The 27,381-nt window shown below is 40.9% G+C and overlaps 1 protein-coding gene across 1 annotated transcript in view; it reads right to left on the bottom strand.

The window, feature by feature from the left end:
• The window catches only part of CLSTN3 (calsyntenin 3), a 30,714-nt gene extending 11,829 nt beyond the window's left edge, over positions 1-18,885 (bottom strand). The window contains exons 1-15 of the mRNA XM_052000741.1: positions 18,772-18,885; positions 18,543-18,678; positions 15,219-15,341; positions 14,593-14,788; positions 13,315-13,523; positions 12,795-12,944; positions 12,292-12,477; positions 11,523-11,804; positions 10,041-10,153; positions 8,798-8,960; positions 8,069-8,125; positions 7,221-7,378; positions 6,960-7,108; positions 3,264-3,490; positions 2,798-2,968 (exon numbers count right to left, since the gene is read on the bottom strand). Of these exons, the coding sequence (XP_051856701.1) occupies positions 2,798-2,968; positions 3,264-3,490; positions 6,960-7,108; positions 7,221-7,378; positions 8,069-8,125; positions 8,798-8,960; positions 10,041-10,153; positions 11,523-11,804; positions 12,292-12,477; positions 12,795-12,944; positions 13,315-13,523; positions 14,593-14,788; positions 15,219-15,341; positions 18,543-18,606 (2,248 nt within the window). The 5' untranslated portion in view covers positions 18,607-18,678; positions 18,772-18,885. The remainder of the gene's footprint in view (positions 1-2,797; positions 2,969-3,263; positions 3,491-6,959; positions 7,109-7,220; positions 7,379-8,068; positions 8,126-8,797; positions 8,961-10,040; positions 10,154-11,522; positions 11,805-12,291; positions 12,478-12,794; positions 12,945-13,314; positions 13,524-14,592; positions 14,789-15,218; positions 15,342-18,542; positions 18,679-18,771) is intronic.
• Positions 18,886-27,381: the final 8,496 nt, after the last annotated feature.

The following is a 27,381-nucleotide window of genomic DNA, read 5'->3' as shown; positions in this document are numbered from 1 at the left end:
ACCTCTCTTTCACTTTAAGGTAGTTTTGCTGCTTGGAGCCTTATAGTCCTCCCCTAACCCTGCTGCTCTCTATACAGACTATATATTCTTAAATTTGTATCAAACTGACGGTCACAAACTTTTTTTTTTTTTGGTCAGTGGAATTTCATAAAATATGATAAATATGATGGAGATACATGATCTAAAGGGGGTAAAAAAAAGGAAACAGAGAGGGAAGGAGGAAGAGAGAGAGGGAGAGAAAGAAGGAGAGAAAGAGGGAGAGAGGGAGAAGAAAGAAAGAAAGAGAGAGAGAGAAAGAAAGGAAGGAAGGAAGAAAGGAAGGAAGGAAGGAAGGAAGGAAGGAAGGAAGGAAGGAAGGAAGGAAGGAAGGAAGGAAGGAAGGAAGGAAGGAAGAAAGGAAGGAAGGAAGGAAGGAAGGAAGGAGGGAAGGAAGGAAGGAGGGAAGGAGGAAGGAGGGAAGGAAGGAAGGAGGGAGGGAAGGAAGGAAGGAGGGAAGGAAGGAAGGAAGGAAGGAAGGAAGGAGGGAAGGAAGGAAGGAAGGAAGGAAGGAGGGAGGAAGGAAGGAAGGAAGGAGGGAAGGAAGGAAAGTTAGGAAGAAAGGAGGGAGAGAAGAAATGAAGGAGGGAAGGAGGGAAGGGAAGAAACAAGTATAAGTTACTAACAATGGATCTAGGATCTAGGATACAATGTTCTGTTTCCATTATTCTGCATCATACTATCTTTGCAGCTGTGAATGCTTTTTGCAAAACTCTATTTGTTATAGGTGTTATTGGAAAGTGACAGTGATGTTTAAAAAAACCTGAAGCATCAACAAAACACAAAAAGCAGTATGTTTTTGAGACAGATAACTCTACTGAGTTGACAGAAATGATAGATTAATAATTCTTTGACCTCAAAGAGGAGAGAGAAGGAGGACTGGAAGATGAAAGAAAAATAGCGAAAAATGAAAAAGAGGATAGTGAGCTGAATTAATGAATAGGGAGACAGGCTAACTGATATGCTGGTTGGTCCCTGGAGAAACAGGAATCTATCTTCAAAAGCCACAAGGATGTGCCTTTTTAAGTTTTTGGAACTGGACTAATGATTCCATTGAAACAAGAAAGCCCAATAAAGAAACTCTTGCAGATTGGCAACTGCTCTGCAATTTATACTCTTTGAGAATTAACTAGGGCACAGAGAGATTTGAATCAATCAAAAAGTATTTTATTAAGTGTTTGCTAATACCAAGCACTATGTTAAATGCTGGGGATACAAAGAAAGGCAAAATAAAACCTAAAACTATAATCCATGTCTCTGTCAATCTGTAGGCAAGATTTGAACTCAGATATTTCTAATTCTAATTCTAGTTCTCTTACCACCATAGTATCCTACTGCTCTGTATTTCTGCCTTTAATCTGGGACTAAGGCTATAATTTGGGGTTATGCTATAACAGCTCTTTTGAGTTTTATTAAAAAATCAAAGATAAATAAGTAGACTGATATAAATAGGTGGAATTTATTAGATAAAGTAACTGATGTGGACCAATGAACTGAGCAAAGGAATAATAAAATTTTGTAGCTGAAAAGAACCACGGTGACCCATTAGACCAACCTTTTTCTGTGTAAGAAATGTACTTGGCCTTGTGATCAACAAGTATTCCCATCCAGTGTTCCCTTAGGATTCTCTAGTGAGGGAGGCCCCTCACTACAGCAGGACTCCTATATCTCTTATCTCAGATACTATTCATTTTTTAATGCAATCTGCTGACACATTAGTTTTTTCTGGATGCCACAATACCCTCTTGACATATGGCACTTGCAGTCCACTAAGATACTCAGATCTTTTTTATTTTTATTTTTTTTTCTGAGAAACTGTTATCTAGCCACACTCCCTACCTCAACCTCTGGTTGTATTTGTGATTCCAGGTTTTTTTAAGGGTACAATTTGAAATTGATTGCTATGATTTTCATCTGATTTGATTCAGTCCAATATTCAGAGCCAATATTTGGCTCAACCAAAAACCTGGTTAAAGTTTTTTTAGATCCTGAATTTTGCCTCAAACATTATCCCTTCTAGCACTGTGTCACCTGCAAATATGACCAGGGAGAGGAAGATGAAAGGTGACTGATGAAATAACAGATTGTTTTGCTTTTGTATTTGTGTCCTTGGGATCTAGCATTTTGTCTTGAACAAAATGTATGTTTAATGTCTGTTGAATTCAGTTGTTTTGATGTGGATGCATCTCTAGCAGGATTACATATAGAAAAATATGGAAGGAAAAGCAGGGAAAGGCAAATATTTGGAGGCTGAATTTGGAATCACTTTCTTTAAGTATGATCATATAACATAGTTTCCTCTCTTAGGAAAGATACAAACAACATCCATTCACAGCTTTGGACCCTAAAAAATGGGCCTTTCCTATTTCCTAACTGTCAGGTGGTAAGGAAAAGTGAAGTAAAGATTAAAACAGAGGTCTAATGAGGGTGAGGCTTTGCTCCAGGGTGCTGAAATGGGTGGGAGGATTCTTATTAGTTCTGGCAACCAAACCTGCCCCTAGGCTGCCATTCCCAGGGTTCCATTGCTGTGACTTTCCCCTCAATGGTGTGTTTCTCACATCATCCATCTAAGGTGGAGGTAGGGAGATGGGAAGGGAATCAAGGCCAGTCATTCATTTAAGTCAGATCACCTAAGGGATTGGCCACTTTTCTCCAGGTTGACTCCAGGACTACCATCCCTCCCCCATGAACTGAATCTATCCCCAGGCACAAGAGTTTCTGGTTATGATTCTAAGTAGAAATAATCCAGGACCCCACTAACCAGAAATGGTGATGTAAGCAGAGGTATTGCTGATCTCCAGTCCTCGCTGCTGCAAGGATGCTGCATCTAATAACAGGCTTTCTCTCTCTGGGTCCAGGTCATCCCCAACCAAGGAAATTTCACAGCCATCCAGATTGTGCACAATCTCATCAGACATTCGAGTGTCTGTCACTGGAAAAAAGGAGAGGGTCACAGATGAAGGAACTCCAGAAGCAATGGATGCCTCTAAATACTATGGAGACATGGCCTGATTTCTTCCTAAATTATTTCTTGTGAAGACAATCAGTACCTGGTGTTTTCAGAATCTTTTCCAATCCATGACCCCCCACACTCCCTTCAATCTTCTTCCCACCAACATTATTTCTGAGAGCCAATTGTTCATTTCTTTTTATAATAAATTTGTTTTCCAAATTTACTTAAAGACCTTTCATTTTTATTTCTGACCTTGTCTCCAGAGCAGCCTTACCTGTACCTTGCCAGCTCTCATCTTTTTTGGTCTCCACCTGGTGGGAGATGGAGCAAGTAATCTGGAGCTCAGGGAACAAAGGGACTCCCTCAGGTCCCTCAAAGTCCACAGCAGGGCGTGCTAAATGGGTCATACCACTCAGCAGGATCTGGGGGGCATCTGGCTGGAGGACCACAACATAGCCCTCCACATCAGGGATGGAGACACAGGACTCTTCACTGAAACACCTATGTTGAGAGGGGTGGTAGGAGAGAATTAGTTATATTACCATTCTTTTATATCTTCTTTCTAAACCCTGTCCCTTCTGGGGAAGACTTCTCACAAGGAGGAAGAGTTAGTAATTCCATCCACCCTTATCAGTGTAATAAAGCTAGGGAAAGAGACTTCCCTCCCTGGTATCATTCCCAACTCTAGGAAGGATCTAGCTTAGAAGAATTTGTCACTTGCTTCAGCACTCTAGCCTTCACAGGGGACTATGGCTGAATGTGCTTTCTTTCTATTTCTCTTCTATTTTCCTTATATTAACTTTACATAAGCCTAATAATGAAACCTAATAATTCTATCAAACACAAGTGAAAAACAAAATTGGCTTAACACTAACCTGAAAAAATAATGTGCTTACATGTTTAATCGATATTGGATTATTTACTTTCTAGAGGACGGGGAAGGAGGGGAGGAAGGCATCCAGTCAGCATGTTTGCTATTTAAAAGATTCAGATAAAAAGGTATATATCACCCCCCTATATTTTTTCAGAAACTGTCTCATCTTCCTGGGTACAGTGAGTTAGTTCTGGTGAGGAGGAACTTCTTGTGTGCTAATAGAGGCCATTTTTGCTTAGAGAACAATTATTGCTTGTGTTTCTAAACAGGTTTGATGTAACTGCTAAAGCCAATGGAGAAAGGGCAAAGTAGGGCAAAAAACAAAGCTTGGAGGGATGAATAGTCTGGTCTTGTCTTAGCTAGGAAGAAAGAATCTTCAGTTCCAGAGTCACTGTGACATTGAGGAGTGGGATTCTTAAGTTCTAAGATCCACATCATTATCCAAGGCAGCCTAAAAACAATGCAGTTTAGGAAACAGTCTAAGTTAACAGATTGGTGCCATTTGCATGTTGTTTAGGATAGAATTTTACCAAGAAGGTGAATTGGCCATTTAACTGATCCCAGACTGAGACACTAACTTCCTCCTGAGTTTCCAAAGTCACTTATTTGATCTGTTGTCTATACAGCAGAGGTAAATTTGTCAATTAGCAAACAGGAAATATCTGGAAAATATAGGCTTGAAGATTACTTTGGGAACTGTGAAAAAGGTGGGTTGGAGAGCAGAGATTGGAGAAAGACCATTGAAAAGGCTGTTTAACAATAGTCCAGGGAAGAGATGATGAGAGTCTAGTATAAGGTGATTATGTGAATGGAAAGGTTGGGATATATAGGGGAGACATTTCTGAGGTAGAATCAGCAGAAGTCATCACTAGACAGGGGCTACAGAGGTTGAAATTTAGAGAGCATTGGCAAAAGTTGTACTTCTCCACTTAGCACATAGTTAGAGAGGATAATTAATTAAAATAAGAAATTACCAGATGATGCACTCCATCCCTTGCCCTATTATCCCAAACTCCCTCACAGTAGCTTCTTCAGCAGCAGTCTTGTAGTATTGTAGGATCATATCCCTTCCCACCTTCATACTGCTTTCAATTGAATTGCCTATGTGCCAAAATAGCTAGTTGTAGCTAACTGCACTTGGTGACTTGTTGGTTGTTTGAGAGAAGTTGATTGAGAGGATAGTGGTACCATTAATAGAAATATGGAAGTCAGGAAAATGGGCAGATTTAGGGAGCTGACCTGAGTTTTAAACATATTAAATTGGAAAAGACAGTGGGACAATGGATAGAAGTAATAATAATTATCATTCATGTAGGTTTTAAGGTTTACAAAGTTTTTTTTATATATGTTATCTCATTTAATTCTGTAAGGTGACTGCTTTTATTATATCCATTTTACAGATTAAGAAATTGAGGTTGGGAAAAGTTAAGTGACTTGTACATAGTAAGTATTTGAGGCAGGATTTAAACTTAGACTTTCCTGACTTTAGTGTACCATCTGCTTGCCTACAAGTAGGTATGTGGAAAAATCACAACCAAAGATAAAGATTTGGATCATGTGATTGAGATAATCATGAAAGACATGAGAATAGAAGAGATAATGGAGGGAATCTTGGGAAAAATACATGTAATCAGTCAGGAATCCACAATTCTAGCGACCAAGCCTTTCCTCACTCCCCCCCAATTAGAACAACCCTAGTGTTCCCACTTCTACCTATGATATGATGGAAATAACACTGAATTTGGAATCAAGAAATGTGGGTTCAAATCTTAATTCTATTATCAATTACTTTGTAACCTTGATAATAAAGGTTACCCTGAGCCTCAGTTTCCTCAGTGTATAAAATGAAGGACTAGATGGACTAGATTCTAACTTTAAAACTATGATCCATGATCCCATGATTTAATTGTAAAGAAAGGTTAAGTCAAGGATCAGACCCAGAAGAGAAAAATCCATCCAACAAAGAGAAGGTTGAAGCTACCTTTGACCAGTGTGCTGGTCAAGGCTTTCATAAAGAGCTCTGAATCAGGACAAAAGATATGATTTTTCCATCCAAAAACAGATTCCAAAAACTCTTGAGGGAAGAGGAAGATTGCTTTGCTTCCAGAGACTAATTAGGGTTGGGTTTTTTTTGTTTTTTTTATCTAGAGAATAAGAGACCTCATCTCCCTTCTATACCCGAACTAAACTGAACTGTCCCCAGTTTAACTTTAACTATACTTGCCCTTGGCCAAACCTTGGACCATAACCTGATTCTCTAGCCTGGTTTCCAAAAGCCCCTCCTCCCACCGCTCTAACATGAAGAGCCCACTATAAATTAGAGCCCATCCTTATTCTCCCTAGGAGATGGGAAATAGTTAGGAATGTTTCCTCTCAGGTTGCTTTTGGAGAAACTAGGGCACAGCAGGGGAAAGGGATTTGACAACCAGTGGGGGTGGGGGTGGGGGCACAGAAAGGAAAGGGGGAGGGGGAGTAAAAAGCCCAGTCCTGTCCACTAGATGGCAGTACATCCTAAAAATAAGTGTTCAATAGGACTCAACCATAGAATGAATGTCCAATGTGTTTTTGGCACTGTGATCTGATCTTTCACTTGTTTCCTATTTAAAAAACCTCCCCCAAATCTCAAGCTCAAAATGTTTCACCTGTGGGCTAGCAGTCTCACAATGCATTTTATATTGATATGGTGAGACAGGATTTATTAGAATAAATGAGGAAAAAGGAAAAAAAAAAAAGTGAAGTGCCTTGTGTTCAAGGTCACACTGAGAGTCAACAGTCTGACAGGACCAGGAGCTAGGTTTCCTAACTAAGCTCATGGCTAACTGAAAGCATCCTCCCTATTTTTTTTTAATTTTTCTGTTTAGAGAAAGGAGCAAAGAAATAAATGGAGACAGAGAAGGGAAGAGTTTTCCCCAAAATGGCATTGCAATGCAAGCCACCGAGTCCTAGCGGTGTCTCGATTTTGCCACTAGCTACATGGGTGACATTGGACAAGTCACTTAATCTCTTGGGACTGTTTCCTGTCTGTAAAATGCAGACTTATGGCATTTCTGGGGTCCTTTCTTAGTCTAAAATTCTATGATTCATCCCCACACTCACTTGACAGCAGTGGCAAGGCGCAGGGGCCGGACACCAGGTGTTGCAAAGCGCAGAGTGTTCATGTAAGCCACATGCTGCAGGGCATGATTGAAGGTCTCCACGTCATCTCCCTCCAGGGTGAGTAGCGACTGCGAGGGATTCACGTGGACCTGGGCCCCAGACACAGACATAGCCGTGAGCAGGACCAGGGGCAGGAAAAGGAGGGGCCAGATAGGACAGGGGGCAGGAAGACATGCTAGGCAGGTGAAGGAAGGCCTGTACCTTCATGCCTTTGCCCAGGCTCTCGAAGTCCCTATAGTCCAGCCCCTCCCGACATGCATAGAGGCATTCGATAACCTCACGGCTCTCCAAGCGGCCTGAGCGCACGCTGAAACCAGCCAGGTAGCCATGGAAGTAGTGATGAATCGGCAGAGGGTCTCCTAGGGCAGGAACATAGGAGCAGGAGCAGATGAGGGAGATAAAAAGAGAGAGGAAAGGGAGAAGTGGAGAGAAAGGAGGAGGAAGACAAAGGAAAAGGAGAAGGGCAAAATAGAGGAGAGAGAAAGACAAAAAGGGGACATGGAAGAGGAAAGGAAGAAGGAAAAGGGATCAGAAAAAAAGATGAAAAGATACAGAGGGAATACAACTAGAAGGGAAATAATAAATTACCAAAAGCCAAAGGAGAAGCAATAGGACCAAATGACAAGTCCAGTGGAGCAAGAACAGGGAAATCCGACCAAGAAGGAGAGAAGAGGGAAGGGAAGGAGTCTACAGGTCTGCCAAGACACAGTCCAGTTCCCAAGCCAGGCTGTGCACCTCCCTTCCTACACAGCTCAGCAAGACTACTCAGGATTGTGTTAGCTTCCAAAGATGCTCAGATTCACCACCAATTCTTCCTCCTTCCTACCTGGTACCTCTGCCCCACTCAATGTCAGGCTCATCAGAAGACCACCTTACCTGCTTCTGTGGAGGTACACCACAGAGATTAATGAACCCTGCACTGCTATCTTTGCTTAGAGATCATGCTCCCCTAGAAAGGGATGGAGTGGTACCTAAAGGGGCTGGAGAAGACACGGGGAAAGAAGTAGACATTGTTCCAGTTGCCCAGTGAAAACTTGCACATACCATACCTTGGTTCACATCTGTGCTGTTGTCTCCCCCTTTTTCCTTCTCTTTGCTTTTTTCCTCTGCAAGGAAGAGAGCCTGTGAGCTCAGGGTGGTAACAATAGATGAGCCAAAAGGAATGAAGGAGAGGCCCTGTCCTTCTGTACCCAGAATCCTAGCCCCAAGCATGTCCTACTTAGGAATCTCTGGACAGCTTCCAAATTAAACCCTCCACCCACTACTCAACGCCAGTCTCTCAGACCTCAGTATGATTTGATGAAATTTCAGATGTGATGCTCTGGAATCCACATCCTCAAATTAAAAAAGCGAAAAGAGAAAAGCTTTATGATGGTTTCTGAAAGGTCCTTCTCCAAAGGAAATGATTCTCTTCTTCATTTACACTAATGATAGAACAAGGACCAAGCAGGCAAAACTTATAGGAGGATTCAAGGGAGCCATTAGGAAGACTCTTCTAGCAGTCTGAGATGCTGATCAATTTCCATGGCTATCTATGGAATCTCCTTTTCTGAAGCTCTTTAAATAAAGGAGATTTTTGTTTTTCTGAGCTCAGAGTTTGTTAGCTCAGATGTAAGGGGATGCATGAGATACCTTCTGCCAACCCAGCAAGTACAGACTACTGTTTCCCTATCTCCTTTCATTAAGCCTAATTCACTAACCCCCACTCCTGGTGATCCTCATCTTGGTTTTGTCCTTGAGTGACTTCTGGATTGGGATAAGGATACAGTAGGACTCACCAGTCCAGCAGGCTCCAATCATGAGGGCAGGCTCTTGGCGAGGTGGGTGGATGAGGCCGTTGTCATGGATGAGAGCAGGGTCAAAAGAAATTCCATCTACATAGAGTGTGACTGTGGGGAACTCAAGGTTCAGAGCATAGTGGTGCCATTCATCATCACAGACCTGGAAGAGGTTAACAGAGCCAGAAAATGAATTAAGGCAGGACCATCCTCCCTAGTTAGTCTCTAAGGAAATCTCAATAGGAACAATCCCTGCCTTCTGGGTGAGGAGGGAGACCTTAATTCTCAGTGATCGCCCTTTAACATCAAGTTGGTATTAAAAAAAAAAAAATTTCTGTTACCCAGGTATCACAGTGCTTGAATTTCTACCAGTAGAGATTTCTTCTTTTAAGTATTGTCCATTCCAAGTAAGTATGAGTTCTTATATCACATAAAAGTCCTGACCACTGGGGTGTCAAAGGGCAAGGAAGAAGGAGGAAGAAAATGGAGAAACCTTAAAGACAAACTATCTCTTTCATACTTACTTTATAGTTCTGACTACATCTGGAATCAAAAGGCTGAGAGACTGAAAGATGAAGAAGGGCAGAGGTGGCAAAACAAAACCTTTGAGACATTAAGAAAGAAGAAATGCCATTCCCTATTCTCAGACAAAAGGAGAGACTTGAAAAAGCTCTAATTTGTCCAAGGATTGAGAATCTACTTCCTAGATTATCGAGGCTTTTTGCTTTCCTTCCAATCTCTGCCCATTTTTCACAGGTGACTATTTAGCTACTTGACTAAGCCATACATAAGAGCTATCAAAGGAGGGGGGAAAATAGATTCAGCTGCTTCTTGCGGTCAGCTACAGATAGATTGGTTGAAAATGGCTCTTGGCTCTAATTAGCTTTTAAATATATCCACTGATTTTAAAATTATACATGGTCTTTGTCACTTATAGTCATAGACAATCAAAGGTCAGTTGTCTGAGGACTATATATATATATATATAGAAAAGAATTAAGACCCATTTGAGGTTAATGGTAATCTACTCTCTACTACCTCTCACCACAGGAAGGCTTTCTGCAAGAGTCATTCTATGTAAGAAGAAAACAAGAGAGAATGGTGACTGTATATAAACTTCTATAAGATGCAGCAATGGAAAAAAATGGATGGGAAACAGGGGGTGAAGAGCATTTCTTTCACAAATTTTTCCTGCTCATTGAGTATCTCCAGAAGTCTGAATTTTCTATTGTGCCATCCTCACCTGCTCCAACTTCCAGAGGAACTTGACGGGACGGGCACTTTCCAGCAAAGGCCAATAAAGGAAAGCAATTCGGCAGCCGTGAACTGTCAGCCAGTAGTGAGAGAAGCCATCCTCTGTGAGGTGAGGTGGGGAGACAGAGATCAGACACCAAGACTTGAGACAAGAGTAAGTTAAGATAAAAGGAGAGAGTAGACATTTGAATCCTCTCCAGGTCTGTAACCAAACTAAAGGAAATATTTTGCCTGTCAGGTGGTGAAAGAGTAAAAAGGCAGATGTATATTTATTCCTAAAGACATTCCATTATAATAGTGAAGAAAAGGGTAGAGTCGGCCCATATTGGAGGAGGAAACTATGAATGAAAGAAAAAAATAAATCCTGCTATCTGCTCATTCATTTACCCTTCTGTTATTATTTAGTTGTTTTTTCAGTCATGCGTGACTCTTGATAACCCCATTTGGGGTTTTCTTGGCAGAAATACTGAAGTGGTTTGGCATTTCCTTCTCCAGTTCATTTTATAGATGAGATAATTGAGGGAAACAGGGTTCAGGGACTTGCCCATGATCACATAGCTAGTAAGTGTCTGAGGCTAGATGTGAATTCAAGAAGATGAATCTTCCTGATTCCATATCCAGCACTCTTATCCATCGTGTTACTAATTCAGCTTACATTGATTAAATATCTATTGTGTACAAAATATTGGGCTAAGAAGTGCTTTGGGAAGGATGGTACCTACATATATGTTGATAAAGGTGAACATTTCAATGTATTGCAGGATTATTTGTCTCTCTATCTACATTTATAGATAGAGATGGATTGTATGTTTATTGAGCTAGAAAGGACTTGAAAATCCTTCATTTTGTGGATAAGAAAATCAAGTCCAGAGCAGCTAGGTGGCATAGTGGATAGAGCACCAGCCCTGAAGTCAGGAGGACCTGAGTTCAAATCTGACCTGAGACACTTAATACTTCCTAGCTGTGTGACCTTTAAGAAAGAAAGAAAGAAAGAAAAAAAAAAGAAAAAAGAAAGACAGAAAGAAGGAAGGAAGGAAGGAAGGAAGGAAGGAAGGAAGGAAGGAAGGAAGGAAGGAAGGAAGGAAGGAAGGAAGGAAGAAGAAGGAAGGAAGGAAGGAAGGAAGAAGGAAGGAAGGAAGGAAGGAAGGAAAGAAAGAAGGAAGGAAGGAAGGAGAGAGGAAGGAAGAAGGAAGGAAGGAAGGAAGGAAGGAAGGAAGGAAGGAAGGAAGGAAGGAAGGAAGGAAGGAAGGAAGGAAGGAAGGAAGGAAGGAAGGGAGGAAGGAAAAAAGGAAGGAAGGAAAGAAAGAAGGAAGGAAGGGAAGGAGAGAGGGAGGAAGGAAGGGAAGGAGAGAGGGAGGAAGGAAGGAAAAAAAGAAAATCAAGACCCAGAGAGTTCAACAACTTGCTTGATTTCTCAGCTAACTTACTACAAAGCAAGGTCTAGAGCCTCTGCCTCTGGTTTGATGCTCACCATTCTGGACAGTGTTGCACACGATGGTTTCCTCCTCTTTCTTGCCTTTGCTAGGGGTCACTCCATGTTTCATCCAGAAGGACAAAGTGAAATGGTCACTGAGGCCATCTTGGGAGCCGGACCCAATCCCACCGCCACTGCCCAAAGGAACTTGAACAGCCTGGGTACCGTTGAACCAGTAGATGAGGCTACTGTCCTGGCTGTAGTGCACTGAGAGCCCTGCTGTCCAGTTAGCATTGGGGCCAGGCATGGGGAGCAGATCCACCTCCCCTGTGGCAGCACCTGTAGGATCCCCACCCACCCCCAAGGAAGACAATTATTAGAACCAAGCTGTGAACTGAGTTGACTTGAGATAATTCTGAATTAGAGAGTAGAATGAAGAAAAGCTTTAAGTAGCTTTTCCAGCCTGTCTTACTAGTCATCATCCTGCTCTTTTAAGACATTTTCACCCAGAAGCTTCCCCAGCCTTCCCAGCTGATTCTGCAATCCCTGCTTGCCTTCAATACACTTCAGCCATTGGAGTGTTGTGTTAAAATTGCCTCTATCAATATGTCTGTCTCTCCCATCTCAACTTTTTAAGAATGGGAAGTAAATCTAATCTTTCCTGTATCCCAAGCACCTAAAAGCTATGAATGAATACTTAGCACATACTTATTGACCCCTAATGGATGGTTCAAGGAAGGGTTTTTAGGAAGAAGGAAATAAGGTCAAGGGGTGCTAATGAAGAGCAAAAGAACATGACGGGGTTGGGGTAGGGAAGGGGGCACACCACAAAGTTTTCGAAGGGCCCTTTCTGAGTAGTTGTCCCGATCACAGCCCTTGGCTACATGACTGGTCTGCAGCTCAATGGTGGCCTGGATGTTCCACAGAGGCTCATCACAGGTTTCCAGGCGGATGCCAGGAAATAAGGCCAGACTCCCAGCTCCGGGTGCATATTCAATTCTTTTGCTCCAGCCTGTAGGGAATAGGGAGCAAAGGAAAGTAAGACATTTCACCCAAATTTGCCATCCTATTTCCAATTTCCCAAACCATGTCCTCAGATGCCATGGAATGCACCTTAGTCCATGGCTGGCCTGCTCAGTCCATATATAATACTGCAAAATCCCAGGCTATTGTCCTTTATACTTTTTGTCCCTCTACTTGTGTGTCAGGCTTCCCCAATGTGAGCATCATGAAAACCCAGAGATGGGCAAATTGAGCCAAATGTTAAATTTACTTTATTCAAGTTAGGATGTAGGGACAAAGGATTATGATAAGGTCTAAGTTGCTCACCTTGCCAGCTGGGCTTGCATGTGGGCTTCACTTGGATCTCTACCTCAGCATCATCAGCTGCCCTTTTCTTCCCACAGTCATATGCTGTCACTGTGAACTTATAGAGCTTCTCCCCACTGTACTGTAATTTCTCGGTGTTCTCAATGTTCCCTAGAAGATGAGTGAAGAAAGGCAAGAAAGAAAAAGAGAAGAAGGGAAAAGGAAAGAGGGAGGGGAGCAAGAAGAAGGGAAAGGGAGAGAGGAAGGACAGTGAGAGGAGATGAAAAAGGAAGAAGAAAGGGACAGGATGAGAGGAGGAGGAGAAGAAAAAAAGAAAGAGGAGAGAAGGAGAAGAAAGGGAAGAAGAAGAAAGAGAAAGAGAGAGAGAGAGAGAGCAACGGACTCAATAATGAAGAATAAATTGTACTATAGGAAATTGTCTAGGAAGATAGAGAATGAAAAATGGAACCTGGGGTAAGCATGGAATTTTGATCCAGTTGAGAGATCTGAGGGACAAGGATAGAAGTAGGGATGAACTCACCATCGTTGTCAATGAGGAAAGGAGTGTTGGGGGTGAGAATCTCATAGTAGCAGATCTGACTGTATTGTGGGGAGCAGTCACCATCAATAGCCTCCACTCTTAAAATTCGATCATACAACTTCCCCTCTGTCACTGATGCCCGGTACAACCGCTCCACAAATACTGGGGCAAACTCATTTACATCATTTACTCTCACATGCACAGTTGCCCTGTTCATACCAGAGAAAGGAGAAGGGTTAGTATTGCCCCAACATCCAGAGAATTTAGGGTATAAAATCTTGGACCAGAGAAGGAGAGTTCCAGAACAGAACTGCATCAAAGCAATTTGGGGCCTGTAGTAGGATAATATTTATTCCCCACCCATCTCTAAGTGTCCAGTCTATGCTACCATAACCCTTAGTCAAACTCTATTGTAAAGAGCATGAGCCCAAATGGAACAGATGCCCAAGGGAGGAAGTGAAGCACCCATCTCAGGGGAAGGGGTTAAACGGTTTCCTAAGAGATGATGTAGTGAGCCTCATAAGGGGATCATGGAGAATCTGAGCTCCTAATATGAGGCTAGAGATGCCAGACAATGAACTGGAAAGAATTAAGAGTTCTCCTAAGGCTTCAAAGCATTTGTTCTCATGAAGAGTTGATAGCTAGATAGCACAATAGATAGAGCGCTGGGTATAAAATCAGCAAGACTCATTTTCATGAGTTCAAATCTAACTTGAGACATTTACTAGCTCTGTGACTCTGTTTGCCTCAGTTTTCTCATCTGGAGAAAGAAATGGCAAACCAGTATCTGCTAAGAAAATCCCAAAAGGAATCATGAAAAGTCAGACATGACTGAACAACAAGAGCTGACAATTAAGTAAAAGTGTGATATAAAACCAAGAATAAAATCCAAAGTGAAAAAAGTAAAGCTAACTATAAAAAGTGATGGGAAATGTGTATATGTATATATACATATTAGGGAAATGTGCTGTATAATGTGTGTGTGTATATATATATATATATATGGGGGAAAATGTCAGTAGGTCATGTATTATAGAGCTGTGTGCTTTGAATGTATAAAGTATATAGTCTATGGAACATTTGTGCCTGATTGGAAGCTTTTGAGGGCAAGGACCATGTATGTCACCAAATGTTCTGATCATCAGCCATCATTGTGAATATCTCACATTCACTGAATAGAAGTAGTATGGAGGTGTGCTGATTTAAGCAAGGAATCAATATGATTTCAGGAGAAGGGACAGAAGAGGGCTCTAGTAGTAAAGTGAAAGGCTCCCTCACTTGTGAGATTTCTTGGTATTGGCTCCATCTGGACCTTCGCCACAGTCATAAGCCTGAATCGTGAAGCTGTGCTCTTTCTGAGCTTCACAGTCCACTGGTTCCTTGGCTCGGATCAATCCTTCTCCAGTCGCCTTGTCCAGGATCACAGCCTCAAAGGGAACCCCAGCCCCATGCAGTCGGAACCCACAGATTTCACCTGGTCAGGAAAGAAAAAGGAAGGCTGTATTATTCCCATCAGTTTCTTCTCTAGCTTACCCCTCCTACTTTTAACCTCTGTGACCAGATCTTTATAATTCTAGCCCTTTACCCCTCTCCTCATGTTAACAAGAACTCAGTCCCCTTCTTCCTAGGCTTCCAGAATGGAGATCTTAATAAGTCGTATTGTCTCCAACCCTACCTATGCCCTTCCCTCTGATCCCCCTTTCTCCTAAAATTTTTTCCTTTTTCCTTAAGTTCCCCTTTCCTTTGCCTCTATTCCCTCACCTTAAAGTTTCTCCTATTCTATTCCTTCTACTCCCTCTCTCCTTTTCCCCCCATGCCTTTCAGTTTTCCCCATATATATTCCTATGTCTGTTTCTCCTCTTCCTTGTCTCTGCCTAGCCCACCCCTGCTTTTCCCCCCATTACCAGCGTAACGAAGAGGAGCATCCTTGTCAAGGGCAAAGAGCGGTGGATTGAGTAGGACAGTGTTGTCATTCTCCATAACAATGCCCTGGTATTCTGCTTCAATCCATGGTTTGTGTTTGTTGGCTGACATCCCAGGGAACAGAGAGGAAGACCATGTGAGTCAAGACCCCCGTTCTATGAACAACCTTTCTAGACCTAGGCTTTGGCTACCCTTACCCACCTTCTTCCCTCACTCCCAGCCCTCGCCTTTATTGTCAACCCTCTACATTTGCAAATATAATCTTTTTTAGAGCTGGAAGGGGATCTTGGAGTCCATTTAATTCAATTTTTATCATTTTTCTCCTAAGAAAGCTGAAGACCAGAGAGATTAATTGACTTATATAGAGTCAAACAGGTAATAAGTAGCAAAAGCAGTATTCTAATCCTATCCAGTGCTCTTTCCATTACACTATTATATCCTGCTGGAAAGGCACCAGAGAATGGAGTGAGGACATGACAATAACTATGGAGGTGAAGGGCAGAACATATAATCTGTTCTTTCTATTTCCATGGCAACCATCTATACATTGGAGACCCAAGATCTGCTCTGAATACCAGGGACAAGAAAATGGGGGACTCATCTCTATAAGACATCTCAGATCCTTAGGAGAGTAGCAGGGAGGGGCTAGATGGGATAGGGAACACCAGGAATTATGAAAAAGCCCTGAAAAGAGCATAAGGAGAGATTGAAGTCATAGTAGAGAGAGGGAAGGGGAGAGGAAAGAATTCAAACCCCACTTCCTCTGAATTTCAAATTAAATTACCTCATTTAATGTCATGTCATCTATCCAGCCAACTCTCAATTCAGAACTATACCCTCAGGAGAAAATAAAGGGGGAGGTGGAAAGAAAAGGATTTAGGGCAAAGGAGGGGGGAATTCCATTGTAAAGATTGGGGATAGAGCAGAGAGATCAATGCCAATGATTGGACCCAATGTAACAGCATCCTAGAGAATTATTGAGCTGGCCTACATACATCACTAATCCTCCCTGCCCCCATTGCTAAACACACTCACTCAGTACACATCTGCCAGTCCTTAGGATTGTAGATCCCACAACTCTCGTATCTAACCCTAGTCTGGAATTAGGATCCCAGTCCCATGAACTTTTAGTAAGCCAGTGCTCCTACTATTTTGTTTCTTAATCACACCCAACATCTAGTCTTCATTCTATTTTCCCATGTAAGACGATTCCAAAAGGGACATAGCCTCTCCCCCCATTTCGACCCAAAGGGCTCAGGGAACATTTCCCCCAGTCTTCCCTTAGAGATCATGCTGGCTCTGAAGTGAGGGATTGAAGGCATAAAATAGGCCTTTTGGAAGAGCCATATCAGTGTCCCAGTGGGCCCAAATTTCCCAACAAGAAACTTGGTTTAGAATTTCACCTTCTGTCCAACCGCCCTCACTCTTTACTCAACCAAAATACTCCACAGAGGAATAGGCAGCTCTATCTGTGTTTAGCCCTTCTTCACCATCAAATCCTTGGCTCTTAAATTATATTAATGAAGTTACAATTTTCCCTGCATAGGAGGGAGAGATGGAATTCGTGTCACCAAAGAATAATTGAGTCACCCAGAGGAAGTTTATCTGAAATGTCATATAGGGAGTATGCTGCTGAATCCAGAATTCCTGACTGCCAGTATTTTGAGGGGGCGAAGCAGTCACCTGAGAATAGAACTCTCATGTACTGGACCCTGAGTCCATGTTCACTGTAGACATTATGCCCCTCCCTATTCCCCTCCTCAGCTGGGGGATGAACCACAAGATGGTGAACAGGAAAGAAAAGGATATGGCAGGACACCAAAAAGCTGAGGTTGAGACAGGAGATGAAAAAAGAAGAGGAATAGCAGAGCACAAGAATAGGCAAAGCAGAGATGAAACACAAGATGGAGGGGAACAGGTGGAATAAGGGCAATTTCTCTCCCTGGTTCTCCCCTTTTCTTCTCCCCCTTCAGTTCTCATTCCCTTCTTCTTATTCCTTTTTACCTATTCTATCTTTTTTCCTTCATCCCTTCTCCATTCCACTCTCTCCTCTTTCCTTCTTTCCTTCTTCCTCCTAGCCCCCCATTTCTTTCCTTCCTTTCTCTACTCCCCTTTCTTTCTCCTCACCAGTTCTTCCTTCCCTTTTCCCCCCTGTCTCTTTCTCCTCTCAGTTCTCTCTTCTTTTCTCCCTTCAATTTTCCACTTCTTTTTTCTCCTCTCTTTTCTCCCTCCCCACTCCAATTCTTCCTTCTCTTTTCAGGTGTCCCCTCCCTCTTTCCTCTCCTCTCCTTTATTTCTCCCTTTCCCTTTCTTTTCTTCACTTCTCATCTTCTCCTCAATTCTCTTTCCTCTTCTTTTCTCCAAGTTCTCTCTTCTCTTTTCCTCATTCCCCAGGTTTTCTCCTCTCCCCTTCCCCCCAGTTCTTTTCACCCTGTATCTTTCCTTTCCTCTCTTCCTATCTTCCTTCTGTATCTCATCATCTCAATGTCTACCCTATCTCCTAATTTTTCCCTCTGTTTTTTTCTCTTATCTCCCCCTCTTTTTTCATTTCCCTTTCACCTCTGATAACTCTTTTCTCCCTTTTCCTTCCTCAGATTTTTCCCACACCTGTTTCTCTCATCTTCCTCCTACGTTTCTCCATTAGCTTTCTACCCCAAACCTTACCTTTTCTTCCTTCCCTCCTCTTTCCCTCTCTCTTTTTCTCTCTCCCTTACCCAAATGAATTTATGAATTTATCACCTGCCCTTTTGCTAAAGGGCTTCTGGGCTCTGATAACTCACAGCCCAGCTGTGTGCCGGCAGAATAACATATACGCACATGAACATGCAAAAACATACGTGCTCTGAATGGCTGAACTATAGAGAACGGTTTCTTCCTGGGACTGGATAGAGAAAAATCAAATAAATTTGCCACACACTCATAAAAATACACCCCCCTGAGAATTGTATAGATATGAAGAAAGATATGTATCACCCCACAGATACAACTTCTCCTGAAAGCAGAGAAATCAATGTACAAACACAAGAAGAGACAAGCAATTAATATAGTATGATCAAGAAATAGAGATAGGGAAGGACATTGGGCTAAAGAAGAAAAGAACAACCTAGAGGGAAAAGAAGAGGAAGAGTGAGAAACACATGGGTGAAGAGCATGTGAAGAAGCATGCAGCACTAGGGAAAGGGATGGAGAGAAGGATGGATGGAAGGAAAGACACAGGTCATACTCAACTAGCCTTAGCATCTCTTGCCCACTTCCCAACTCCCTATATCTCTTCCCCCACCGGTGCCCACCCCCCCATCACTCACCTTTATTACAGAAACTGGTGGGGAGCAGGGAGGTCAGAAGGAGGGGGAGCAGCAAGGGGGCCATGGTGTGGGGTAGGGCAAGGCAATTGCTCTCCCTTGGGAGCTTCCTTCCTTATTCCACCTTCAGGAAAGGATGCTGTGGGGAGGAGGGTCAAAGGATAAGTAAAGGAGTGACAGTGGAGGGGAACCTCATGGATTAATCCTTCGGAGCAGACCAGGGCAGACCGACCTGTGTAGATAAGATGGTGGGGGAGGGGGGCTAGCAATGGCTCTCTTTCCCTCCCGCTCCCCGGGTTTTCTCGATTCCTCACTCACTCCCACCCCATCCCTGCTACTGCAGAATGATGTCAGCACAGCCGGGTGGGGATTGATGGTAATTCCAGCCAATGAGGTGACTGGGGGGGCTGGCGCTGCAGGGAGGGAGGGGACCAATGGTGCTGGAGAATGTGGTGGAGCTTTTTTTTCCCTGACTGCAATTTGGGGAGTAGGGGAACTGCAGGGGAAGCAGGAGAGCCATGGAATGAATGGAAAACCAGAGCAGCGTGAGATGAAGGAGCTGTACATCAGGGGGTGGGGATGCGAACCTTTGGAAGGTTGGTGAGGGAGCTGTCTCCTAAATATGGCCCCTCCTCTTCACCTATGCTCCTTCTTTGCCCCCTCTTTCCCAGCGTGATTCTTCTCTATAAGCCACAGGGACTAAACCCACAACTCCAGTCAAGGAGACCCCAACAGCCCAGCTCCCAACATCTTGAAAGACATCCTGGGCTTTTCAGTATGGAAGCAGAGAGAGAGAACTCCAGGGTTAATGGCAGAGAAAGTGTTCCCTTTCTTACATCCTCCTGCTGGGACAATTCACCTGTAACACTTACAATCCACCTAGAATGTTGGGAAATTCATCCTGTGGATCAAAGATGGACACAGACACAACGATATCTATGAATATCGACATTTTTTTTTCTTTTTTTAAGTCAAGGCTCCCTTCTAATGCCTTACCATTATTTCCTCCACATTCAAAACTAGTCTAATATCAAATCTTGTTTACTCCAGCACTTGGGAGTCTGGGAAAAGCCTGTGTAAGAACTGAGGTTGGGACTCACAATAAAACTCTTGGATATAAGGGAGATTCTAGGGGCAGAGATGTATAAACAAGGCTAAAAAGAGGAAGAAGCCATTGCTGTGGGAGGGGGAGACAGGCTTTTCCTTGTGACAAAAGGGAACCCCTGTGTTCCAAGCTGGAAAGTGGAGAATTCCTCTAAACACCCAGCCAAGCTCATCATTCATCCTTTATCTAGGGCACTGGAGCTGTGGCCCAATTCCTCCTCAAGATGCAGGTTTCTCCTTTAGGGTCCAGTGATTGTCACCATTCCCCATAGCCTTAACCAGATGGAAGGAGGAATTGTCATGGTGAGGGGGAGCTGTGTGATGAAGCAGATATATTGATTTCAATTCCCCTCAATAATAGCTGGCATTATCTTCTATATTTTGATTCTCTTGGATCTATGACTCAGTATTGGACTGTCAGGATCTTGTTGGCCCACATCCCAGTTGAATGCTGGGTGGTCCCATGAGATTCCTCTGTGCTAGCCACCTACACCCAGGAATAGCTGTTCTGCCTACAGAAAAATCATACTCAGCCTTCTAAGGCATTATTGGGAAGAAGGAAAGACCAGTTTTAAATCAAGAAAACTTTAAGTACTCTACAACTAACACTAACACCCCAAAATTTATTACCATTTGCCTAATTTCTCAGGAAAAACTGAAATCAAGAATAACTTGGCAATATCATAACTAATCAATAAGTAAGCATATCTTAAGAATCTACATGTTGCAGGCATATTGCAATCCAATTCCAATCCCTAGCTATCTGCTGACACTGGCTTCTGGTTTACTTGTGCTTTCCTTTAGAAGAAATCTACAAGGAGACCCCATCCTCCATTTTACCAATCCTATTTATACAATAGATAAGAATACTTCACATACTCCCATCTGTCTGTCTGTCTGTCTGAAAGAGGGGTTTTCTCCATCTACTCCTTTTTGCTTTATCATCCCTATCCCTTCCACATCTTCCTTCATCCTTTATTCTCTTAGACTTTTAAATTACTTTCATCTCCCACTTAAGGAGCATTCCCAAATCTTCTTAATATCTTAATTGGGATAGATAAATTTCTTTCAATTCCCTTCATGCCAGTGGCTATTAGCACTGGAGCCATGTAGATTATTCTAGAGCTAAAGGGACAAGATGGAACTATTGACCTATATCCTGCATTCCTAAAGCTATACTCAAATCAATACTTTTCTTCCTAAAATATATAATACCTCTAAGTCACATAAAAAACAAAGGTAATTTTTTTTAGCAGTGCACAGCATAAAAACTCATCAGTTGCACAGTACATAACATTCATGTTATAATTACATGTGGAAGACTAAGCACACTACCTGCTGAAACATAATATATATAGTATATAGAAATGCATATTACAAACCAAATGTATCAATCACTTGCATTACATACCTCATAACATATTACATAGCCAAATGATATCTTGCAAACCATATTCATAGGTCACATGCAAATATATAGCATTCAGAGACAAATTACTTACTGTAGATCAAATATGAAGTTCATATGTGAAACACAAAGTGTTACACATTGAAGCTATGTGCATATTACATGCTCCACCAATGGGAATTATTTGATTATATGAGTAACTTTTTCTATCATTATATTCAAAGTATCACAATTTATCCTGGTCACTGACCAGATAGATGCCTTAGATATAGATAGTGCCTAAGATGTAACCTGCTTTGCTGAGATACAGTAACCTATAGTCCCAGCCCTATTCCATGGATGGCTCAGTCTCTCTTGGATTTTGCCCCCCCAAAACAATTTTAATAAGCATACTCAGGTGTCTTTAAGCCTCTATAGAGGAAAGAGGCAGCTCCAGGAATTAACCAATTCCAATCTGTGCTGTTTGATCAAGGAGTCAATTGAATTTACTAACTTTCTGAAAGGTTCCATTGTGCATTTTATTCTTCAGCTAAAGTGACATTGTGGATCCTCTCCCTATGAACCAATATCTGGCATGTAAGTTTTAAAGACTAGCTGTTAGTTATATTCCCCAGGTAAGTAATACAAATTGGTAACCAAGCAAAGTTCTTTGAATATTTCACAAGTACAGTCTCATGCTTCCTATTGACACGTGAAGCCAAATTTAGCCAGTAGCATATATTTTTTATCAGCTCCAGAGCTATCTCTTGACCCAAGTGACTAAAATCACCATGACTATGTTGTAGTTTTCTCATCGTAGAACAAACTATTTTTTTTAACATCCTATGTTGAATCAATTAACATTTGGCATGGGGCATAGTTCCACATCTGCCATTCTCTCAATAGTGAGGTGTCTTCTAAGGAATAAAGCGTGAATACTTAAGGGTCATGATCCCATTTCTTGGCTTGTATAATTTCCCAAACGCCTTCATTACACAGTTGCTCTTGTTGCCAGCCATCCAAGAATAAAAGGAATAAAAAGAATGGTACAATGCAATGAAGTCCTCAACATACCTAGCCATACTTTCATGGATTAGTAACATGTCACAATCACCTTCACCCCTTCTATAGGCACTGCCATAATTTTGGACATACAGAACCTATTAGCAGTGGTTTCTGCATTCACTTTAATCTTCTCTGACAGGTAATGAGTACAGAACTAATTGTTGGCTATTACCACTGACTACCTGGCAAGCAACCTTACAAGACATAATAAAGGTCAGTGGGTTGGTGGTCTATACTTAAAACTGAACTTTGTATGCAGACTTGAAATTTATCAGTGAAGGCCTACTTCAAAAGCAATATGTGGATAGAATAATGAATCTCATTATCTAGTAAATATTCTATTGACAAATGCAATTGGTGATTAGCAATCTGCTAAAATAATACTGGAGGCAACTAGATGGCTCAATAAGAGTGCTGGGCCTGGAATCAGAAAGGCCTGAGTTCAGATACTTCTTCAAACACTTACTAGTTGTTTGACTCTGGGCAATTCATTTAATCTCTTCTTGCCTTAACCCAGAAGGAAATTGCAGATTACTCCAGTATCTTTTCCAAGAAAACCCCTTGGACAGTATTGGTGTGATATAGTCTACAGGTCAGAAAGAGTCAGACATGACTAAATGATTGAACAATATCAGCAACAACAAAATAAAACTGCTCCCCAGCCCTCCCAGGCATGTGTTAGTGTACTACACAAAGGATGTGCATATACCCTGGTTTATGGGATAGTTAAGTGGTATCCTATAATATGAAATGCTTTAGATGAAACCAACGCAGGAGAGATGGGAAATTCTCAAGGACTAAATTCTGAAGACACAAAGGAAAACAATTCCAATAAACCAGAAGCCAAGAAAAACAAATGAGATTTGTTTGAAAGTACTTATGTGGATGCATGGAGAACTCACCAACCAATTTCAGTTTTCAAAAGAAGATGCACAGAAGTCAGAAGCAAGATCAGAAGCATAAAGAGAATTTGAGTACAGAACAGTCTTATTTAAAAAAAAAAGTGTTAGGAATACTAAAGCTCAGAATGAGCTAAACTGGCAGAGGAACCTAAAGACAACTAAAAAGTGTGTGTGTGTGTGTGTGTGTGTGTGTGTGTGTATGTGTTTAATTCATATTAGTAGGAAAAAGGATTAAATAAGGTATAACTTTGGATTGAGGTGGGTGAGACAACTGACAATAAAAAGAAAGCAGAATTGCTCAACTTTTATTATGTTTCTATCTTCTTTCAAAGAATGACAATGTTTATATTAGAAATTACAGGATAAAAATGGTTAATATGGAGTTGATACTTATGATAAATAAGGAGCTAGAGAATACCTCATAGTCTTTGACCTATTCAAGTAACTTGACCCATATGAACTACATCATTAGATCTTGAAAGACCTAGTAAATGTGATTACTGATCCATTGCCAGTGATATTTGAAAGAAACAGGAAATAAACAAGGGTTTGCAGGACAAATGTTTCCCCATTTTTCAAAAAAGGGAAAAGAATAGAGCTTGAAAATTCTAGGCCATTGACTTTGATTTTGATTCCTGGAAAAACTCTAGAATGGATCATTAAAGACATAGTTGGCAAAGATTTAGATGTGAAGTGGCGATTACAAAGATTTTGTGAACAGGTCATTCCAGATGAATCTCATTTCCTAGTAGATGAGAAGAATTCTATAGAAAGTTTATTTAGGTTTTAGCAGAGTTTTTGATAAAGCATATTATGCTATTCTTGTGAAAGATATAGATTAGAGCAGAGTTTTGAAAGAAATGAGGGATTCTAAAAAGCAAAAGTATGACTGGAATGCATTCCAGGCTTGGGAGGCAGCTAATGTAAAGGCACAAATATAAAGTGTCACATGTAAGAAACAGCAAGGAAATTCACTTGGCTAGACTGTACAGTGTAGAAAGGAAAATAATGTATAAATTTGAAAAAATAGGCTGGGGCCAGGCTGTGAAACACTTTAATAACTGAAAAGGAGTGCTTGTATTTGATCCTGGATGCAATAGGGAGCCACTGGAATTTATTGAGTAGGAGAATAGAATGTCAGACCTACTTTTAGGAAATCATTTGGAAGCTGCATGCAGGATAGATTAGAGAGGAAGAAATAAGGCAAAGAGAACTTTTAGGCAGCTACTGAAATAGATGAGAAGTAATAAGGGACTGAGCTAGACATTTATGAGAGATGTTTTGGAGGTAAAAATTATAAGACTGACAACTGATTGGGCTTGTGGAATAAGGAGGGTAAAGAGTCAAGGATAATACCAAGTTTTTGAACCTAGTAATGGAAAAGATGATGGGAACCTGGATAGAAATAAGGAAGTTCAAAAGTGGGGCAGGCATAGAAAGAAAGAGAATGAGTTCAGTTTTCAACATGCTGGATTTGAGATGCTTACAAGACATCTGGTTGAAATCTCCAATAGGCAGTTGGGGAAAGTAATTAAGACTCTGTAGGTGAGTGAGTGGGTATACATATATGTGCACATAAATGTATGTAAGCATATGAATGTTTATATACACAATAAGGTATACATATTATATATGCTTGGGAGTCAATCCATAGGAGAATGAGGTCAATAAGTGATAAGTATAGGAGAAGCAAAGAAAATTGAGAAAAATATTAAACAGGTAAAAGACAACAACATCCTGAAAACCCAGAAAGAAAAGAATATTAAAAAGGAGAATGTGGTCAATAGTTTTAGATACTGTAGAGATCTTGTGAAGGATGAGAATTGAGACAGAGGTGTTTGATTTGGCAATTAAGAGAAAACTAGTAAATTTGGAGATTAATGAAGCTGAAAGTTAGATTATAAAGAATTGAAAAGTGAGTGAATAAGAAGAGAAATAAAGCCAATGGAAGTAGACAATTCCTTTTTTCAGTTTGGCTGAAGTGGAAAAAGAAATATAATACTAGATAGTGGTTTGTCCTCTACTTGATTCTCTGTGAAACACCCCTGAGGGAATTGACTGATGTTCTGAGGGGCTGTTTTTTTGTCATCTTTACATATTTCCCATGTTTTCCAGCAGAGGGGAAGAATGGAATAAACATTTTTATTTAGCACCTAATACGAAATTGAAGCAAATAAGAAATTAAATTATTTATTCAGGATCTCACAGCTAGTAAGTGTCCTGAGTCCAGATTTGTAGTCAGGTCTTCCTAACTCCAGACTTTTCACACTACCACTACCAGCTACCTCTGATGCCTCTAGAATAACCTTCCTCTGCTTCATGAATTGGCTCTATCAGTTCTGAGTAGCTGGGGATCTGTTTTCTCTAAATACTAATATCTAATAATCATGACCTATAACACTTTTCTCAGCATTTGAATCAGTATAACGTGATCTATGTATTTCATAGCTACTGTACCCACTGGATTTTGGTCTGTAAGTTTCTCCATTAGAAAGAAATTGTATTATTTCTTTTCCTTTTAATAGAACAGGAATTTCAAATGGGTATCCTCAGTACTTATTGAACTACCAAAATATTTTGTCAGCATCACATTATTCAAATAAAAGCTATCTACATTCATTGTCTTGAATTACTCTTCTCTCAATCCTTCCTCAACCCTTTGAAATTTTGTTTCTGACCTCAAATAACTCAACTGAATCCACTATCTCTAATGATCTAATTACCAAACCTAATGGCCTTTTCTCTATCCTCATACTTCTTGGCCTCTTTGCAGCATTTGACATTCTATTTTTCCCTCTACACTTTCTTCTTTGAATTTTCATGACATTGTTCTCTTTTGATTTTCCTTCTAGCTGTCTGACTGCTCCTTCTCAATTTCATCTACTATCATCATCCATATCATTGTCTTTAAATATGGGCCCTTTTCTCTCTATATATAGTTTCTCCCTTGATGACTTCATTAGTTCCTAATTCCTACAGATTTAATTGTTATCTCAATGCGGATAATGCTCAAATATATATATTCAGTCTAGAACCTCTCCTAGGCTCTAGTTCTTTATCTTCAGTTGATTATTTGATTTTTTTTTCCAACTGCTTTTATATCTTGGAGACATCTCAAACTCCACATATCCAAAACAACTCATTATTTTTCCACTCAATTCCAACCCTTGCCAAGCTTTCCAAATTTTTGTTTGACATATCTTCTCTTCTGGTTTCCCAGGTTCCTAATTTTGGTATTATCCTCTACTCCTCACTTTCCATTTTGCTATTTCTACCTTTACATTGTTATGCTTTTTGCTGCAACATTTCTCCCATTGGATCCCTTTTCTCTACTCACATAAATTTCTATCTTGTCTGTATTATTGCACATCCTTATTATTTCTTTCCTGGATTCTTGCAATAGCCTCCTAAATGGTGTCCCTGCCTCAAGGGTCTCCTATGTCCAAACTATATTCCACATAGCTTCCAAAGTGATTTTCTTAAGAAGTCAGCAAAGCATATCATTCCCTTAACCAAATAAACTCCAAAGTTCCCTCTTTCCTTTGGGATCAAATATAAACTTCTTTGGCTTTTAAAGCCACACCTTCCACAATCTGGTCTCAATTTCATTATATAGTATTCTTCTTTCTGCATCTCTAGTCCAACCAAATCAATCTTTTCTCTTTTTTTTTTCTTTTTTTCTTTTTTTTTTCTTTCTTTTTTTTTTAAATAACTTTTTATTGATAGAACACATACTAGGGTAATTTTTTACAGCATTATCCCTTGCATTCACTGCTGTTCCGATTTTTCCCCTCCCTCCCTCCACCCCTTCCCCCAGATGGCAAGAGTCCTTTACATGTTGAATGGGTTGCAGTATATCCTAGATACAATATATGTGTGCAGAACCGAACAGTTTTCTTGTTGCATAGGGAGAATTGAATTCAGAAGGTATAAATAACCCGGGAAGAAAAACAAAAATGCAAGCAGTTTATATTCATTTCCCAGTGTTCTTTCTCTGGGTGTAGCTGCTTCTGTCCATCTTTGATCAATTAAGGCTCTCTTTATCAAAGAGGTCCACTTCCATCAGAATACATCCTCAAACAGTATCATTGTTGAGGTATATAATGATCTCCTGGTTCTGCTCATTTCACTCAGCATCAGTTCATGTAAGTCTCGCCAGTCCTCTCTGTATTCATCCTGCTGGTCGTTCCTTACAGAACAATAATATTCCATAATGTTCATATACCACAATTTACTCAACCATTCTCCAATTGATGGACATCCTTTCATTTTCCAGCTTCTAGCCACTACAAACAGGGCTGCCACAAACATTTTGGCACATACAGGTCCCTTTCCTTTCTTTAGTATCTCTTTGGGGTATAAGCCCAGTAGAAACACTGCTGGA

The sequence above is a fragment of the Antechinus flavipes genome, chromosome 5, assembly GCF_016432865.1.
Source record: "Antechinus flavipes isolate AdamAnt ecotype Samford, QLD, Australia chromosome 5, AdamAnt_v2, whole genome shotgun sequence".
Lineage (NCBI taxonomy): Eukaryota > Metazoa > Chordata > Mammalia > Dasyuromorphia > Dasyuridae > Antechinus > Antechinus flavipes.
Note: the sequence above shows the minus strand (reverse complement) of the source record. Positions and strands in the feature narration are given on the sequence as shown.